General features: G+C 57.4%; 5 protein-coding genes across 5 annotated transcripts; all 5 read right to left on the bottom strand.

Moving 5' to 3' along the window:
• LBRM_28_1200 (conserved hypothetical protein) lies at positions 1 to 477 on the bottom strand (the record flags this gene model as incomplete). Its single annotated transcript, XM_001566101.1, has 1 exon — positions 1 to 477. A coding segment is annotated over one exon (477 nt), but the record flags the coding sequence as incomplete, so codon positions are not given.
• Positions 478 to 3,273: 2,796 nt separating this feature from the next.
• LBRM_28_1190 (conserved hypothetical protein) lies at positions 3,274 to 5,163 on the bottom strand (the record flags this gene model as incomplete). The annotated part of the gene is made up of 1 exon (XM_001566100.1): positions 3,274 to 5,163. One exon carries the CDS (start codon positions 5,161 to 5,163, stop codon positions 3,274 to 3,276), a length of 1,890 nt encoding a protein of 629 aa, XP_001566150.1.
• A 1,120-nt stretch (positions 5,164 to 6,283) lies between these two features.
• On the bottom strand, positions 6,284 to 8,839 carry LBRM_28_1180 (conserved hypothetical protein; the record flags this gene model as incomplete). Its single annotated transcript, XM_001566099.1, has 1 exon — positions 6,284 to 8,839. The coding sequence occupies one exon, from the start codon at positions 8,837 to 8,839 to the stop codon at positions 6,284 to 6,286; it is 2,556 nt and encodes an 851-aa protein (XP_001566149.1).
• Positions 8,840 to 10,702: 1,863 nt separating this feature from the next.
• On the bottom strand, positions 10,703 to 11,131 carry LBRM_28_1170 (conserved hypothetical protein; the record flags this gene model as incomplete). Its single annotated transcript, XM_001566098.2, has 1 exon — positions 10,703 to 11,131. The coding sequence occupies one exon, from the start codon at positions 11,129 to 11,131 to the stop codon at positions 10,703 to 10,705; it is 429 nt and encodes a 142-aa protein (XP_001566148.1).
• Positions 11,132 to 14,944: 3,813 nt separating this feature from the next.
• LBRM_28_1160 (conserved hypothetical protein) lies at positions 14,945 to 17,308 on the bottom strand (the record flags this gene model as incomplete). Its single annotated transcript, XM_001566097.1, has 1 exon — positions 14,945 to 17,308. One exon carries the CDS (start codon positions 17,306 to 17,308, stop codon positions 14,945 to 14,947), a length of 2,364 nt encoding a protein of 787 aa, XP_001566147.1.
• Positions 17,309 to 18,318: the final 1,010 nt, after the last annotated feature.

The raw sequence follows: 18,318 nt of genomic DNA, 5'->3' as shown, positions 1-18,318 counted from the left end.
TCCGATGAAAGCGAGAAGCAGAACCATGATATACAATGCCAGGTAGCCATCCGACTTGACAGTATAGTTCTTGCAGAAGAGTGTGTAGATCTTGTATCGCTGCTGTACGTCCTCCCCCTTGATACCCCAGACGTTCCGAGAGTCCACGTAGACCGTGGAGGTTGGGCTGCGGTACATGAAAATGGGGGTTAGAATGGCAGCGAGGGAAGCCACGAACGTCACAGCCAGCACGAAAAGAATCACAAAGTTATCAGCGCGGCAGCGGGCGATGCGTCGGGGGTTAAAGGGAGTGGGGATGTACTCAAAGTCGTTCAAGTCGATATTCCTGTACGTGCTGGCGGCGGCGTTGTCGAAGCTACCGTTGGTCGGATAGTTCGACTTGGCCGCCGAAGTCCCACGCATGCCCGCGCTCGGGGGGGTCGACTGACGATTGCTGTCCCAGCTGGCGTCGCCGTTAAGCCGTGTATTCTGCAACATATCTTGCACGTCTGAGATGCGCGTGAGCGAGTAAGATTGGGCTGCAGCTGCGGTTGACGCGTGATTCACCGCAGATGTTTTCCCCCTTTTTCTTTTCACGATCAAGCGTATCCCGGCAGGAGAAGCGGAGAAGACAGGAAAGGGGAATTGCGCGGTGCAGCGCACACGACAGAGAAAAATTGGGAGTGCGCGGAAGCAGACGCGAAACAGCCACGACAACACAACCGAAGAAAGAAGAAGAACACACAAAAAAAATGATGGGAAACGACAGCAAAAAGGCAAAGCACAAAATAAAGGAGCAAACGAAACCCCCCCCAAAAAAGGGTGAGTTGAAAGTAGTGAAACAGAGGAGGAGAAGGGGTAGGAGGGGGGAGGGTGATGCAGGGGTGTAGAGAATGACACGGGGTCTGGGGGTGGGGGGGGGGGGGGGTAGAGCGATACACAATGGAAGTGAGAGGTGATAATATTGGGAGAGAGGGCCGAGGAAGGGCGGGGGTAGGGCGCAATACTGCACCGCCAAACAGCAAGAGCGACACACAAAAAGAAGCAAAAGTGTCAGAGGGTCGTGGCAAGTCAAAGAGGAGAGCCTAACGTGGCCCGCCTTTATCGCTTCAAGGGAAGGTGCGGAGGGCGATACGCGATCGCTAGAATGAGCCAGACGGGAGTGTTGAGTATGTTTGTGTACGTCTCTCTGGGTGTGTGGGGGGAGGAGGAGGGGGCTCAATGGCGGCAATCCGATTCGTATGTGTGGGTGTCGGTGTGGTGAGTGCACACTTGCGGTGCAATGCTGTTATTGGCAGAGAGGGCGACGGTATACATCGCACACAACCGCATAGAAGTATGTTGTGAATCACCCGCACCAGTAGTACAGCGTGATGTCGAGGCCACATAGGGTGGTAAAGAAGCGGTCAAGGAAATGCAGATACAATGGGGTGAGGGGAGAGCCGCGGAACAAGTTTCCAGGCAAAAATGGTGAGGTCTACGACATACACACAGAGAGACATACTCAGATAAGGCAGGAAAACTGCTGCAGCGTTCGCTCTCACTTGCTCTCTCCACAGCGCTTATATGCCTTTTGGTCATTGTATTCAGCAGAGTAAACAGTGTTGTTTTGCCTCGCTTTCCTCACGGATATTCTCTCTTGTCGGTGGACATAAACAGCCGCCCAGAAGTCTGGTGGGTAACATGTGAATCCTACAGGGAAACTGCATAGGAAACGGTAGCGTGTCGTCACTGCACGTCAGTGTGCTCCTGTTGTCACGCTGTCCTGGTTGGGGAGAGTTGTTCTCTATCTTCCACATCCTACATGATGGCGTCCTCATAGACGTGCTGTGGTGTCTGTGCAGGTTTGTCTGCTTTGCTGTTGGGTACCAACTGCGCCGCAACTGCAAAGTTAAGAGAAGCGACAAAGAGGAAGATATGAGGCGACATCCTACGGAGGGGTCACATGATCGTCGCCAATGCCTTTACGATCATCCTACCATACATCAGCGAAAAGGGACACGGAACAATACAAACCTAAAAAAGAAACGTCGAAGGGGACACGGGCGAGGGAGGGCGACAACGAGGGGAGCAAAACAGAGGGGACGAAGGATAGGAGACCAGAGGCAGAAGGGAGCGACAAAGCGCACCCTGGCAACGCAACACATGGAGAATAAGACACGCTTAAGGGGAGAAGATTGTGCTGTTGAGGCACAACAAAGAACGTGGGGACAGCCAAGGCACAAATGGAAAGCGTTACAGCACAAGCGATAGACTGCAGAACAGATGAGCGGGTGCTGTATCTTTCTCTCTTTCCATCTTTAATACGGCACTTCACCAATCTCAGGCGAAGCAGCGGTGCCACAAACAACTATGGCCTTCGCCGTACCTCGTTTCTACACATCCACACACCCACACCCACCCACCCACCCCCACACACACACATACACACAGTCACATCTTCACCCTTGCGCTACATAGACACCACTTAGTTTCGCTTCATCTCTATTCAACACACCTGCTAGCAAGCGGTGCGCTTTACCGTAACCTTGTCTCCTCTCCTCGATCGTCCACCTCGTTTTGGGTCTTGCGAACACGTCCGCCCTTTCCCTCTTCCACCTGTACATGATGTAGATAGCAAGCGAAAATTAATTCAACACAACACACAAGAGCGAACGCGCTGCGCAATGGAGTCGATGGGGGGAGGGGGGAGGGCGCCGTAGGGCAGAGAAAAGAAAGATCGTCAGCGCTGCTACCACCTCCATTGAGCCGCGCATGTGACGAGAGGGTGACGCATACACACACAGACACATACACAGGCAAAGGAGAAACCAGTAGCAGCACGCAACAGCAACAGTAAAAGCGAAAAGGAAGAGTCTAAGGGGCTTTGGTGGGTCCGGCTGCCTTGGCCCAAAGAGCGGGGAGAGCGTACCGCTGACGAGCCAGTTGCAGCAGCCAACGGAATGGAAGCTCTACAACTGCGCGTATGCGCAAAAGAGGGAAGGGGCCCAATTTCCTTCGCGGAGTGGAAGAACGGGGAGGGGGGTGACGGAGCGTCAGGGACAGGCAACATGCACGAACGATGAAGTTGTATTCCCCAGAGCAATTTCTCGAGGAGTACTGAGAAGCGCCAGTGGCAGGAGCAGTAAAAGGCAACCCGGGGCGATACTGCCAACGAGGATCTCTTGCATGTCTTTCTCTTTTTATTATTTCGTGTCGCGTTTGTCTTGCGACTGATGAACCGCCTCGTATGAACCGCACCTCACGACGATCGCGGAAACGGCAAGACATGCTGTGATACCTGGCAGAAGAAACCTAGAGGCCCTCAATCGCGAGGTCGCCAACGCTCCACACCATGACGGCACCCTCATCGCCAACGGACACAATCTTCTTGCCGTCCGGGGACACGCGCACCTTGGTGATGCTGCAGCTGTGTGCGAGCCCCACTGCGATACACTCGCCGCGGTCGTAGTCCCACACCTTCACGATTCGGTCATTGCCGCCCGTCACAAAGAACCGACCATCAGGCGACAGGGACAGTGAATTCAGCTCGGCGGTGCGGCTGCCAGGTACCTCGCGAATGGCGTGGCAGTCGACGGAGTCCCAGTAGGCAATGCACTTGTCACTGCCGCACGTGATCAGTTGGCTATCATCAACGTAGTACTCCAAGCTCCGAAAGTAGGTCTGACGGTACATGATGTTGCGCCGGAGGTAGCGAGTGAGATCCCATACGATGCAGCTGCCGTCGTCGCTGGCGGTCACGCACTCGGTGTCATCGTGCGAGATGACAATGTCGTTCACAGCCGTCTTATGCTCCTTCATGGACGCTTCCAGCGTGCAGTTAGTGCCGTGGATAGCCCAGACGCGCACGAGGCCGTCAGAGCCGCCGGTGATGATGCGGCGGCCGGTGTAGTCGGCGCACACCGACGTCACCCCGGCCTTACCGCCAACCTTGTGGCTACGGGTCCCCTGCTCTACCTTGTGCGCGTCGGCGACGGAGAAGACGAGCTTGCCAGACTGCGGGCCAAAGGCCCGGATACGGCCGTCGCTCCAGCCAGAGATGATGAGCGAGCCGTCGCGGCTAAACTGCAGGCAGTTGCACGTCCGGTTCGAAACCTCAATCCGCAGCAGCTCCGTGCACGAGTTCGCATTCCAGACGCGGATGTCGGTATCGCAGCAGGTAGCGAAGACAGAGCTGAAGCCATGGGGAAAGACAACGTCCTGCACCGCCTCGCTGTGGCAGGTGAGGCGCAGTCGCGTCATGAAGTTGCCGCCATTCACAAAGTACAAGTTGCTTGTCTTCGTGCCGACATAGAAGCTCTCTCCCATGAGGGCCAGTCCCGTCACACCACCGTTGACGTTGGTGCTATTCTGAACCGTGAGGTTGATCTTCGAGAGCAGTTGCAGCTCTCCAGCACCGCTGCCGACCAATACGTCGCCCGTGTGGGTGAGTATGGTGGAGAGAATACCGCCAGAGAGTTTCTTCTGTGGTCCCTGCATCTTGAAGATGTTGGCCTGCTGCAGTAGGGCGCATATGACGTCGCCAGATGTGGTACCACAATACGCGTACTTGTCCGTCTTCTCGATCGCGATCGTCTGCACGGAGCGGCGCATGTTGCCCATGTTAATGTCTACTGGATTCATCTTGCGCAGCTCAAGGTCCACCGTCCAGACGCGCAGCGAGCCGACGCCGCCAGTGATGAGCTTTTCCGAGTTATTGTTGAAGAAGGCGACGGCCTTCGTTTCGGTGTGGTGAGCGGGAGCGCCGCAGAGCGGGCGGCCTGTCTTGACGTCCCACAGAACAACCGTGTTGTCGTCGGGCCCTCCGACAGAGACCAGGTACTGTTCGTCCGGCGAGAAAGCGAGCGCCTGCACCTTCACCTTGTGCAGCAGCATGCGGTGGATGAGGCGGCGCTCCTCAAAGTCGAAGATACAGACATCTGCCTGAAATCCTGGATGGGTCACCTGTCCCGATGCAACGTAGCGACCCGACACGCTCACGGTAAGACAGCTGATCTTGTCGTTGTGGCCGTAGAAGAACTCGGAGCGTTGCGTGTCGTTGGCGTCACGAATCACAATGCAAGCGCCAAGGGCGTAGAGCAGATGCTGCTGATCGGGATGGGCGACCAGACTTCCAGGAAGGTTGCCGCTGAAGCCAAGGGCGGCCTCAAGCTCCAGGCGTGGCGTGTCCTCGTGCTCCGTCATCGTTGTGTCAGAAGTCTCCAGGCGCTACAATGGATTGACTGAGAGGCGGGTGTAGAGAGGCAGACGCACCTGTTCGCCTGCGTATCCTGTTTGCCCAGATCGCTTTGAAGATTCGCCAATGAATTCGTTGGTGCTGTGTGACGACGTAGAGATGGGCAGCGAGTGATGACAGAGGAAAAAAGAGGGAGAAGAACAGGAAACAGTGCGTCGAAACGATGAGACAGAGAGTGAAGGAGGAGCGGCTGTGGGGGAGGGGGGGGGAGGGGGTAGCAGAGCACAAACGCAGCATGCGCTAGTCGAGGGTGCTCCTCAAAGATACCCAACGACTTGCCCTGCGCTTCGGCAGCCTATTAAGAGGATACACCGTCCACACACACACGCACACCGTCATACACAGTCACCGGTGCTTCGCCACGCCTGTTGATTTGTAGAAGTGGGGTGCGCAACGTTGCACATCCACCAACGAGGGCAACGACGCCACGCAAGGGCACCTTTTTTAAAAGTTGTCAATTCCTTTCACTTTGTGATTATGCCAATGGATGCGCACAGGCTCGTCCCAGCTGCCCCACTTTGAACGCGTGCTATCATATGTCGTGAGAGTATACAGAGAAACAGACGACAAACGAGAGCAGGTGGAAGGGGGAGGATCGCGCCGAGTCGCTGTACAGCGACCTGAAATAGTCCTCCCGTTGGTTGAGTGGGGAGGGTCCGGCGCGCGTGGCGTCACTCTGTCACTGCTTCGAGAGAGAGAGAGAGAGAAAGAGCGACCTGTGATGAACTTGCACAGGTCGGTGGTGTTGCTGCTTTTCCTCCTTACGAGGGCTTTCCTTTTCGTTTGTGTGTTTTGCCTTGGTTTGTTTTCTATCGAAGACAACGAGAGAGCCAAGGCAGCGAGGAAGTACAGAAGACGGTGAGCAACAGCGCTGCGGCTGCGGCTGCACACGCATGTCTTGTCATGAACATTAGGGGACGAGCGCCTCACACTGCCGTGCCAGTCACTGATAGAGTCTATGTGAAGCTGTTATGGCGATATCGGCCGCTCCTGGACAGCGTTGTGCTCTATGTTCTTAGGCTTCTTACTGCCTCTCTCCGCTCCTCCTCCAGTTTGCCCCGCATCGAATCACTTCCGTGCCTGCGCCTCGTTGTGCTTTTGGTTCAGCACCGTCATTTCTCGAAGCTCCTCTTCGTCAAACGTCAGCGGAATCTGTCCGAGCGACTGCGACAAGGAATTCGCCAACTCCATCCGGTTCGTCGCTGGATCCCAGTGAGAAGCGACGTACTCCTGCATCTCGGGGTCCATGTTCTGCAGGATCTGCATTCCACAGAGCGCGTACAGATTTTCGAAAGTGTCCTCAACAAACTCGTGCGACAGGTCGTGGTCGTACTCGCCGGTCTCCGGCAGAACATGGTCGCGTGCGCTGTGATTCGCTGCATCAAGCTGGGCGTCCTCTACAGTACCCTCTCCTCTGTCCCCATGCGACCTCTCGACTGGCTGCGGCGGTGCCTCGTCGTTTGACGGCCTAGCCAAGGCCTGCACGCAATGGATGCTCTGCACCTGCAACTCCCGCAGCGCGTTGCAATCTTTGCATATAAAGAAGGTGTGGTCGAGGCGCATCTCGCAGGTGCGGCACATGAAGGCCTGCTGGTCCTTGATGGATTTGCCGCAGTGGTCACAGTGGTCGTGCAGCTCCATGATCATCTCCGTCGCACTTTCCGTCGAGCGAGGAGCGAACTTCGCAAACATGGTGCGGCAAGCCTCGCAGGAGCACGTCATGTCGTTCGTGAAGGCGCTCACCGGCAACAGCATTCCGTGGTACGGGAACACGTCCGAGTCCTCCACGTCTGCCGAGTGAGGCAAGGGAGATTTGGCGCCGCAGGCCAATACGGGCTTCTTCTCGATCGTCATCGGCGGCAGCTGTCCTTGGTAGCACTTCAGTGGGTCATCCGTTGCCATCCATGGGTGTTCCTGCATGCAGTAGGCACACACAAATCCGGTAAAGATGTCGTTATTCATCATCTCCGTCGCCACAGCGTCTGGGATCGGGTCGAATGTGCTTTCATCATCGATCATCTCCGCCGGGACTTCCTCCGCAATTGCGCAGAGTCCGCGACAGCCGCAGCTGAACCTGGCCCCCTCCGGCGCGTCGTTGTCGGTGCCATCGTCCGTCGACGGCCTCACCAACGTTTCCTCAACGTCGTGGTCCTTGTGGCAGCGGTATCGGCAGGGCACGCACACGCATGTATGGCACGTATTGCATTTGAAGGCGATCGTGTCGCCGAGCAGCACGTCGCCGTAGCACGGCATACGCCGGTATTGATATGTGTGTAGTCTTGTGAGGTGGGTGCTCCAGTAACAGCTGCAGCAGAGCATACAGGCAATGCCGCCGCACTCGGGGTCATCACTGGGATAGGGGTTTTTGCAGTAACACCAGTTGAACGGGTCTCGTGGGTAGCGGTTGTGGCGATTCGTGGGCAGCACCGACTCCACTGGCGGCTTCTTCGTTTTGCTGTCCACAACGAAGGCGCAGTGGCTCAGCTCCAGCAGTGGCGGCAGGTGCGCGTCCTGGTGCTCCTCCTCGCCGTGGCCGCCGTGGAAGTCGTCATCCTCGTTGTCCCTGTCAGGGGAGCGCTTGCCGAGAAAACTCGGCTTGCCTGCAACACCGACCGCGGCATTCGCCTTGTCCACAGCCGCCGGGGCAGCAGCCAAGGGCGATGATGGTCCTGTGAGGAACGCAGACGACGAAGGGAGGAGCCTGCTGGCCTCTTGTGACGGCCTGGAGGCGCCTGCCGTCGACACCGACACACCAGAGGTGGTGGAGGGGTGCAAGGTTACCTCCGGCATGTCTGTCGGCGGGATGGTGGTCATGCGAATTCCACTCATCGGTGAGCTGCCGCGTGATCGCTTTGGTGTCACTGGCGTTGTCGAAGGCGCGCGCTTGCGCGTGGTGCGCCCTTCGATGTCGCTCATCTGTACGGCACGCATTTGGGAGACAGAAACCATCGGAGACGCTACTGATGACGAGGTATCAAGCCTCGCTTGCTGCTTCGCGGCGGCTTCTGCGGTAGCCTCCGGATCGGCAGGAACTCGCCAGCATTTCTGCGTGCAGCAGTCACACCGCATGTTGTAACGCACGCCCCACTCTTCGACCTCGTGATTACCGTGGCAGAACTCAGCGCAGGCAAGACAGACCGCGTGCTGTGGATCCGCCCTTGCCTCGTCCACGCATGTGCGACAGATGTACGCCGTCTGCCGCAGATACCCGCGTGGGTAGGAACACCGGTACCACTTGCCGTCGTACTCCACTGTGGTGGCCACCAGTCGCGATATTTCTGATGTCGCTGCAACGTTCACTGTCGGGGCCACCTCCGCACTTCCGAGCAACATGGCGCTCACCTTCAAGTGCTGTGCAACAGGACCGTCGTGCTGCTCGCAACGGCTGACCAGCTCTGCCGGAAAGAGAAGGCGGACAACCGTATCGTGCGGCGGGTCTCGGTGCTTTGCCTTTACAACAGGCAGGTTGAGCAACAGTCGCTGCTTGTCAAGGAGCACGTGAGTTTTTTCCTCCAGCCTGTGCTTTAGGTCGTGGACAGTGGCGGAGGCCGGCATCTCAAGCGAGACGACTGTCTTTCCAAACTTCACTTCAAAATCCACATAAAATTCCCTCTTGGCCGCCATTGTGCACCTGGGACAAGGGGGTGGAGGAGGAGGGGGAAGCGGTAGGAGGTGGCGAGTATGCTGGCTTTGCAGCTGGAAACAGTTGTTGGACTGTGCTTAGTTTTTATTTTTTCTTCGTGCTTGGCTATGGACACGTCCACTAGACCACCCTGGGGGGGGGGGGGGGGGAGGCGGCGTAACGGCAGTAGTAATGATACCAGATAGTACGTGGTTGTGTCTGTGCGCTTTCCCCTTTCGAGAGACTCTATGTATCGTGTACTCAGTATGATGTAATCGCACGCACAGGCGCGCTAACGTTTCTGCATATATGCATATAGGTGCGTGTATGTTAAACTCCCACCCTGTGCACCGTGAGGAGGAGAGAGAAGCAGGGGGGGGGGGGAGGAAGGAGGCTGGAGAAGGAAAAGAAGGAGACTCAATACGCGCCCTGCTTTAATCAACGCGCACACACATGGCCCAGCAAACCAGACGAGTGCACCGCAGCAAAGCATCTCTCTTAGGGAAGCACTTCACATTCACTTTTGCGGCGAGGAATGCGACCAAAAAAAAAAAAAACAGCTGCTCAGAGAAACTGACGAATAGGAGAGGGGGAGCGCAGCAGGCTAACAGCAACAACGAGCCCTCAAGAGCAGCACAAAAAGAAACGGAGAGGGACCATCGTCACCTCCCACTATGCTAAAAGTGTACACGAGCACATGCGTGCATGCTTGCGCGTTGCGCACACTCTCACAGCAGCTCCTCTTGCCTGCTATCTCTCTGACAGGTAGTGGTGGGGGGAGTGATGACCCGCTGCTGGTGCGACTCCAGTGATGTGTCACGAGTGCAAAAAGGCAGCACCATAGACCCGCGCGCATACATATCCACGCACAGAAGAGCAGAAGTCCAACACACACAGGCACACCCACGTTTTTCCCCGCGCTTTGGTTACGATTTGCCTCAAGCCTTTTTCCTGTTCTTCCACTCTTTCTCTTTCCTGATGACGGAGCGGGGGGAACACATCTCAGTGCATGGCATCACACTCCCGTACCCCCCACTCTGCGGTGCGGGAAGGGGCCAGGCAGCCCCCCTCCCTCCCCCATTGCCCTGTCCAGGCCAAACCACCTCTAGTGGTGACAGAGCTCAGCACCCACGACGTAGGGGAGGCAAGAGTGATGCGTCGCTGCTGATGCCGGTGGCCAGGGCCTGGATGGCGTGGCATTGGAGCGACCTGCGACAGCGTACACGCCTGCGCCCTTCATGTGAGAGGCAGAGTGTCCGCGTGTCCCACCCGGCCCTCGCTGCCTACTGGCGGGGGGAGCCTTGCGCCACCCCGAGGGATGCACCAGGTAGGGTCCTGCCCAATGTGCGCCGCCGTGGGGCGACCAGCGGTGTGCGGGGTAGGTGGAGCTTGAGGCAGAGGCCGTGCGCAGGTGATTGAGTCAGCGCATTGGTGTCACGCGCGCGTCCATGGCGGCTTCACGCCATGCGATGGGCTTGGGGGCGGGCCGGGCAGAGTAGAGCAGAACTCGTGCTGGGTGGCAAAGAGAGAGAGCGGACTCGCTGAGAAAAGCAAAACACCTTGACCTTCATTCTTCTCATGCACTCCTCTAAAGGTGTGCTGCACGGAGGTTATAGTCAGCAGTGTTTCAGCGTACAGAAAGGGAGGGCGCCGGATTCCTCCAGCACGCGTGCAAGTAGTGGTCCATGTTTGCCGTCACCGTCGTAGGTCGTCGTCATACAGGAGGGCGACGAAGTTAGTAAAACAAAATTGCCTGCGAGAGGGTAGGGAAGGCAACAGAAGGAAGGCAAAAGAAAAGAGTAGCAAGCGATCAGCTGCCCCTGGTCGAGCGCACATTGCGGGGTGAATGGGCTCCAGGTGCAGACTTATGGCGTGGTGGAGATTCGAATAAGCTCGGCTGCCTTCTCAGCGATCAGTGCAGGCGGGTCAGCCAAGTCAACCGTGGAGCCGAGTTCCGCTGGCTGCAGTGCCTCCAGGGTGGCCATCTGAGATCCGAGGAGGGTGGCTGGCATGAAGTGGCCCTGGCGCGTCTGCATCCGCTCCTCAATGAGCTTCACGTCTCCACTGAGCATCAGGAAGAAAACTTCCGTGTGCTGTAGCATGTCGGCGACAGCTTGAGGATCCTTGCTGCAGCCCATCCCCCGAAGCACGTCACGGTAGCGGCGGCGCAGCGCGGAGCAGGCGAGCACCACTGACACAGTGCTGAGACCCTGGCATGGCGCGAGCGTCTCTTCCCTTAGCCGATGTAACCACGGTTCACGATCCTCGTCTGTCAGCGGCACGCCAGAGCGCATCTTCTCTTTGTTTTCATCGCTGTGATAGTCATCCCCCTCCTTGAAGGGGCACTTGAAGAGCGATGCAAGCTCTTGGCCGACTGTCGTCTTGCCGACACCAGAAGGCCCACAGACGACTACGGCGCTCACCTGGCGAGGCATGGAAGCGAAAAGAGAAGCAAAACCATCGGTAGCGGTGGAAGAAAACGAACAAAAAAAAAAGCAGAAGAAAAACACACAGTCAACGCGGGAGCAACACACGGGAGGACGGCAGCCACTACCACGAAAGGGAATCCATCACTCGAGATCACCTGCTACACACACACACACAGGCGTGCGCTTTTTTCTTTTGGAGGGGGCGGGGTGGTTGTACGCCTGTTGGTCACTTGTATGTTTTGTTCTGTTGTGGTGGATACGGCGCAGTGAGGGGAGCGCGTGCAACCTTCCCTCTCTGACTCGACGGGTTTACGTCTCTCTCTCTCACTCTCTCTCCCTCTCTGCGTGTGTACGCCGTCTGTGAATACACTGTGATGATGCATCCGGAGGGAAAAGAGGAAATGTGCAAGCGGGAAAGCGAGCAAAAGAACAAAGCAGAAACGAAGACGAGAGCCGCTGCGCGTTCAGTGGTCATGGTTCATCCTGTGCTCGCCTCTTGTGTAGTACTTCTGTCGGTGCACGTGTGCCTGTGTGCATACAGTCCCGTGAGAAGGAGTAGCGTCCGGACAGGCCAGCTGAGGCATGGCACATTATGGTGTCTCCTTTCTTGACAGTAGTGCACTGGGACCATGTCGTGATGGCAAAAGAGGAGCATCCAGGCACGCGTTAAACAATCATCGGGTGTGCAGAATACACTTCAAAGTACACATGACACCTTCGTGGGTGAGCACGAGAACACAGTCTACACTCTGAGGGTAGAGGAGAGCCAAAGAAGGGAGGCGAACAGAAGAGGGCGGGAGGGCACGGCTTCCACCAGGAGGATCTCTGTCACCGCTTACGCTCTCTCAGCTCAACTTCCACCCGCTCACACACCTAACTGCCGCCATCTCCATCGGCCGTCAAGACGTCATCTATTTTGTGACAGCACCGCCAGCAAGGGTGGCAGCACTCAGTGTGCTAACACAAATTAGCCCACTGACCCAGGCACCACGGCAAGCAGAGGAGGGGGGGCGACGGGATGAGGCAGTAGCGCAAAAACTGACCGAAAACGAAAAGTGCGTGCACACGTTGTCTTGCGTGCGCAGCTGTGCGCGGATGCCCATCTGAGAGAAGAAGAACGAACGAACGAGCTTCAAGCACGCATGTCCACGCAGGCCCACGCGGGAGGATGAGAAGTAGCAATGGAGGCTTTTTCCTCTGTCCTCTCCCCCTCTGTGAAGTATGAAGGGCTGCGAAGCGAAGAAACGCGTGTACCTTGCCTGTCGCGCATCGTCGAGGGACTCGTTTTCCGGCGCACTCGCCCAGTCCGTCTCTGTCCACTTCTCCCTCGACTCACTTTTCCTTCTGTGGCAGCACGGCTTCGAACCCCACAGTCAGCACCTTCGTGCATTCCAGCACGGAACGCCGCGACTTGGCGCAGCTGTAGTAGTGAGGAGCCATTAGTCTGGTAACGAGCAATCTCTCCCTCCAGGCTTCCTTGTGGTGGCCTCAGTGGATGAAGGGGCCCAAGCGGGATGGTGCAGCGTGGGGCTGTCGTATCGCTTCATCCAGTCCGTCTGTGAATACATTGGCCCACATGACGAGTCCGCAGCCTTCGCTGAGGCGCTGTTGGGCCACCAGGCGCTTGAGAAGGGTCAGAGGCAGCTGTGTTGCGATTCTCGAGAGGGGGCATGGGCGCGTGCGTACCGCCTGACGATGATGGACAGGGGCTAAGTCGAAAATATGCAGCTGTACCGTGCTGGGCGCTCTACCTCAGGTTCGGATATTGGCTAGCCCGTGATGCCGCGCGCGTAGGGGGTATGGAGAAGTGCCTCTTGGCAGGTACCGGCTTGGTGTACAGCCGTGTGCACTCGCGATGGAGTTGTGTTAACAGGTAGCCTAGGAGAAGACCAACCCGCAGCTCGCAGCTTGTCAGCTTCCCGTGTGACACGCCACCTCCTGTTAGCACATTCCATTCGCCTGCTCCTGTACTGTCCCTCTCCGGGACACCCCACGGGCGGCCCTGCCTCCGCTTTGTTTTAAGGACTGTCGGTGCCGGTGCTGCCCCTCGCACAGGTTCTCTTTGCTGCTCCCCAGCGCTGCTTCTGTGGAATACGCCTCGGCACTCGTCCCGACCTCGGCCACGACCCCTGTTGCCCTACCTGTGGTGTGGTTTCGCTTTGCCGCATGTTTGCCTTCAGAGCCTTTGATCTGGTGATTCACCTTGTCAACCAGACAAGATGTGAGATCGTTCAGCTGCCTCGCCATCTCGCGTACGCCTGCCACGCCCGCTCGGTTCCCTTGGGCGTTGTGGACGGGAATAATGTATCCGCCACCAAGCAATGCATCGGCCTTCATTTTCTTATGAAGCCCTGTCACAGCACTCTCCGTGCCGCCAATCAGGCTACCGCTTGCTACCCTCACCTCAGCCTGTAAGAGATATGCGTTAAGCCCACGTCGCTTTGTGGGGAAAAGAGGGTACTGCAGTTTGGCAACTCGCCCACCGCAAGAAGCCACCGTGCGTCCCCCCCCCGCCCCAGGGGCTGGCCATAAGCTAATTATGCGTTTTGATGGCGTCATCAGTGCTGAAGTGGAGGATCACGTGCATCAGTGCGTAGATTGCCTCGTTCAGGTCATTTGAGAGGAGCAGGCACTAGCCCAGCCTCACCACCAGGGGAGTCAAATGGCTTTGCCGGGCGAGACTCACGGAACTCTCCTCTCCTCCTCTGGCTCTTCGCGAGCTGCGGGCTTTTGGTGCGCTGCTGCGCCCATCCTCCCAAAGTGACTCAGCCTTGATCGGCTCCTACATCCACGGGTAGAGGTGTAACTGGTGCTCGCACATACGTCTCTCCTCCGTGAGGTACTTCACGCTTTTCATGTTTGCCTTGGGTTGCCTCGGCGCTGAGAGGGCCGTCAGAATCGTCCTCCTTCTCTGCCTTCAGTTCCTCTGCGGTGTAATCTGCCCCTTTACTTCTCAAGGACTGCGAGAGGCGACGCTTGCATTCGTCTGCTATCGACTCTGGTGGCCGACATGTTTGAACTGAGATAGTCTTTTTCAGGTAACAAGCGGTAATGAAATGAACAAAGCCCTTTTCGCTTAGCCGGTGTGTCATGTGCAAAGAAGGGGGGGGGGTGGCTGCACCGAGCGAGAGGAGTGCTCTGTAGCTGCCATGCTGTGCACGAGGAGCGGAAGACAGGCGCAAGCGGTCATGCAGCTTAGAAGGGGGGAGGGTCTGTTGGCTTGTGAGACTGCACCTCGAGGCCCTGACCTGCACCTTTGCAAATGTAATCCCTTTTTCTCGGCGGTTGCCACCTGCAAGTGTCCACACGTCCCAGCAATGTGCATCCGATTTCTGGATTCCTCATCATCACCTGGGGGAGATCAAACGACAAAGGAACGCAGAAGGGAGGAACAACAGTGACGAGTGCTGGCCGCCGCTTCCCTCACACGACAAGCCTGTACCCATGAGGTGCGCCATTCGCAGAATCCCCCAGAGAGAGGGGTGGAGGGGGGGGGGGGAAGACAACGACACACTCGAAAAGAGGAAGAGTACGGGAAAAAAAGTGCACACCGTTACACAGCCACGCTTGCACGATGACAGGTAGACGCCCTGCCTACGCATTCCGCTTTACCCCAGACAGCACTGAAAACGCGCAGAAGGACGACTGTCACGCGCCGCAAACACGCCCACGCAGCCTTTACGTGACAGCCAACTTATTCCCTACACCCGTCGCCTTCATTATCGAAAAGTCCTGGTAGCTAATGTACAGCGGGGCTGGCTGCTGGCTTGCCAGCGCATTGGCAAAGTCGGTTCGCTGGTGTTGCACACGTCTCTCGTAGACGGAGACGTTATTCTTTGCACAAGTCAGCTCCGACTGAAGGGCGGAGAGGCTGCATTGAAGCGCCTCTAATTCAGACTGACAGGAGTGGTCACCGTTTCCCTTGCCTTTATATTTGTCGTTCACTTTTCCGTCCTCGGTGGTTCTACCGGCCGAGAGCCCCGCCAGAGCGGCGGCGTCGCGATACGCCACCGTCACGGCGCCCAGTCGCTCATCGAGAGTGCGAATGCTCTCGCGCAGTCGCTCTGTTTCGTGGATAGAGGAGGCGAGCTTGAAGAGCGCCGCCCTCGTCGACGAAGAGAGCGTTGCGGACTCCATGGACCGTATGGTGGCGCAGTCCGCCTCCACGTCTGCAGTGCTCCCCTGCATGACACACGACGTCGGGCTGGAGAAGAGGTCGATAGTGCGGCGCAGGGGCGTGACAAACCCGGGCTGATTTGGTTTGAAGATCGTTCGGGTAAAGCGCTGGAAGGTGCGGAGCTCAGTGAGGCTCTGCAGAGCGACGCCATTGAGGATGCACTCCTCCTTCGTCGCCAGGAATAGCACGGTCGTCGTCATGGGTGAGCCGGCGGAGTGTCGAGCGCGGTACAGACGCGGCACCGGCGGCCACGGAATCTCACCCACCCGCGGCGACCGCGACGACGAGTCAACGCGGAAGGGCCACGCGGTGGAGACGGCCGTGGCCGCACCAAACACATTCACAGCCTCTGAGATGTAGACGAGCAGCGAGTACTGGTCGTAGCCAATTACCTCGTTGCTGCGTGGGATGTCGCCTTGCATGCGAGAGTTGAGCTCAATCAAGAGTGGTTGGCCTTCACTCGGGCTCTCGTCATTAGCCGCGCCAAGAGGGCTTTTCCTTCTGAGCCGTTGTCTATCCTGCTGCCGCCATTCGCGTGCCATCTTCCGGGTGTCAAGGCGCAGCTCGCTGTGGCCGCAGCCGTTCTCGAGGCCCAGGGCATCGAGACACTTGAGCGTGTATTCGACAATCCGTCGCGCGCTGTGGCTCGCTGGCAAGTCCGCCAGATTTGGGATAAGGGTCTGTCTGTCGTACAAGATGGATGTCTTGTGCTGCTTCTGGCGTTCGATGCCGGCAGCGCGCAGGGCCTCCTCGGCGCTGCGCGTCAAGCCAGTGGTGACGACCGGCTCCGGGTACTTCCAGCTCTCCCACACATCCGTGACGACGTGCACGCCTTGGTAGCTCACCGTGTTCACAACATACTCGGGGCCTTCAATGTACTCCTCCACAACGAGCTGTGCCGCGTCTGTGCCCTGCGAGGTGCGCACACCCTCTACCATTGAAAAGGCGACGCGTATGTCGTCCACGGTGTAGCACAGGGCCACAAACTCTGACCCAGCACCGGAGTTCGGCTTCACCACCACTGGAAGCAGCAATGTGCCATCCTTCACCTTTGCCACTGCCTCATCCACGCGCGTCGTCACGCAGTAGCGAATGTAGGGAAGCCCCGCCTCCTTGAGGACCTGCTGCGCGTGGCCCTTATCCTGCCGAGAGGAGCAAGATGTTGCGGGGTTATTGCCAAACACGTTCACACGTGTGTAGACACAGGTGGGCACCTCCGCCTCCACAGAATCGAGTGCCTCGACGATGTCCTCGCCAAAGTTCATGCGCCGGGCAAGAGACTGGACAGGCTCGCCGCAAAGCCGGGCGTTGACGTAGTCGAGCGCTGGCACCATACCATCTCCGGAAGCATAGCAGCCAAGCACGTGCGAGAAGCCTTCCTTGACAATAAGGTTCTGGTAGGCGTTCTCGTAGATGCGCAGATCGTGGGTGTCGCCAGGAAACACCAGTTCTGTGTACATGTACCACAGTGGAGCCTTCTCGTGGGAAAAGAGGCGAGCCCGCACCTCGGCCCAGTCGATAGGAGCCAACGGCGACGTCGTACCATTTTTGCCGCTCTTGCCACTGGCAACCGCGTTGATGTACCCATCCTGCTGCTCTTCGTCCTGTGGCTTCGCCGTACCGTTGAGGTACGGAAAGTTCTGAAAGGCAGTGGCGAGGTCTCTGCTCAGGTTTTCAATGTACTCATGCTGCTTCGGCACCATCCCAACGATCAACACGAACGGCGCTGTCATTTTCCCCGAAATTGTTGCCCGGCACTTTTCTTCGTCAGGGTAGTAAGTGTTTACAGTGGAGGTGGCGCAGGCCTCGGAGCAGTGGTAACGCAACTGCAGTGCCTGCGCCAGTTGCTGCTTCTCAAACAGCATCAGCGATGTCGAGGCGCTCCCTGGCGGCTGCTGGGATGAGTGCTGCGAGGGTGGGGCCGATGGGGTGCCGGTCTGCCGTGCAGACAGACGCGGTGGCCGACGCGGCCCAGGCAGAGGACGCAAAGACTCGCTCAGCGAAGTGTTGGGCAGAGGTGTCTTAGGGGGCAGCATGCAGTCGGACCGCTCCTGCGACGTGGCTGTCACCAGGGTAGTTGTGGTGGTGGATCGTACCTTTGCGTGCGAATTTCCCATGATTCTTTCCCCGTTCCTCGGGGCTCACATAGACGTACGCACGCACCTACACACACACACACACGTGCGTGTGGCGGGTGCAGAGAACGTTTGTGTTGCCAGAGCAAAACAAAGAGAGAGTCCGAAAAGGAGAACAACGAGACGCAGCTGCTCACACAAATGAGGGAGAAACTTCGCCTCTACGACCTTGGCGGAGTGCGGCAAACAGGGCAGAAGAGGGACTGAGAAGAAAGGAAAAGCGGAAGCACGAAACGAGGCAAGCTGATATACAGGTTGACGGTGTCCAGCACAATGACAGACAGAAGGGGGCACACAACCAAGAAGAAACGACACAGAACTTGATGTTGAGAGGGGACGGAAGAGGTGATAGGCGACTTCAGCAAGCACTCACTCATCCATACACACGTACACGCACATGCGTATGCACCCGGAGAACAGCAAGATATACAATAGTGGCTTTGAAGAGTGAGAAAGAGAGCGAAGAGGGGAAGAGGACCGACAGCAATGAAGTAAGAGAAGGGGTCAAGCGAAGGAGCAGGAAAGAGAGAGAGGGAGAGGGAGAGGGAGAGGGAGAGAGGGAGGGTGTGTGAGTATGTGCGGTGTACGGTGGTGATAGTGGGAAAGTGATGCGAGACAAGAGACGGTGGCCAACACACCTGTACATTAAGGAGGGAGAAGAAAAAGAAGAACACACAGACAGACAGAGAGCGAGGATCCGGAGAGACGTGGAAGGAGAGGAAAGAGAGAGGAGGTCGAGG

This window comes from Leishmania braziliensis, chromosome 28, assembly GCF_000002845.2.
Source record: "Leishmania braziliensis MHOM/BR/75/M2904 complete genome, chromosome 28".
Taxonomy (NCBI): Eukaryota; Euglenozoa; class Kinetoplastea; order Trypanosomatida; family Trypanosomatidae; genus Leishmania; species Leishmania braziliensis.
This window is presented reverse-complemented; position numbering and strand designations above follow the sequence as displayed.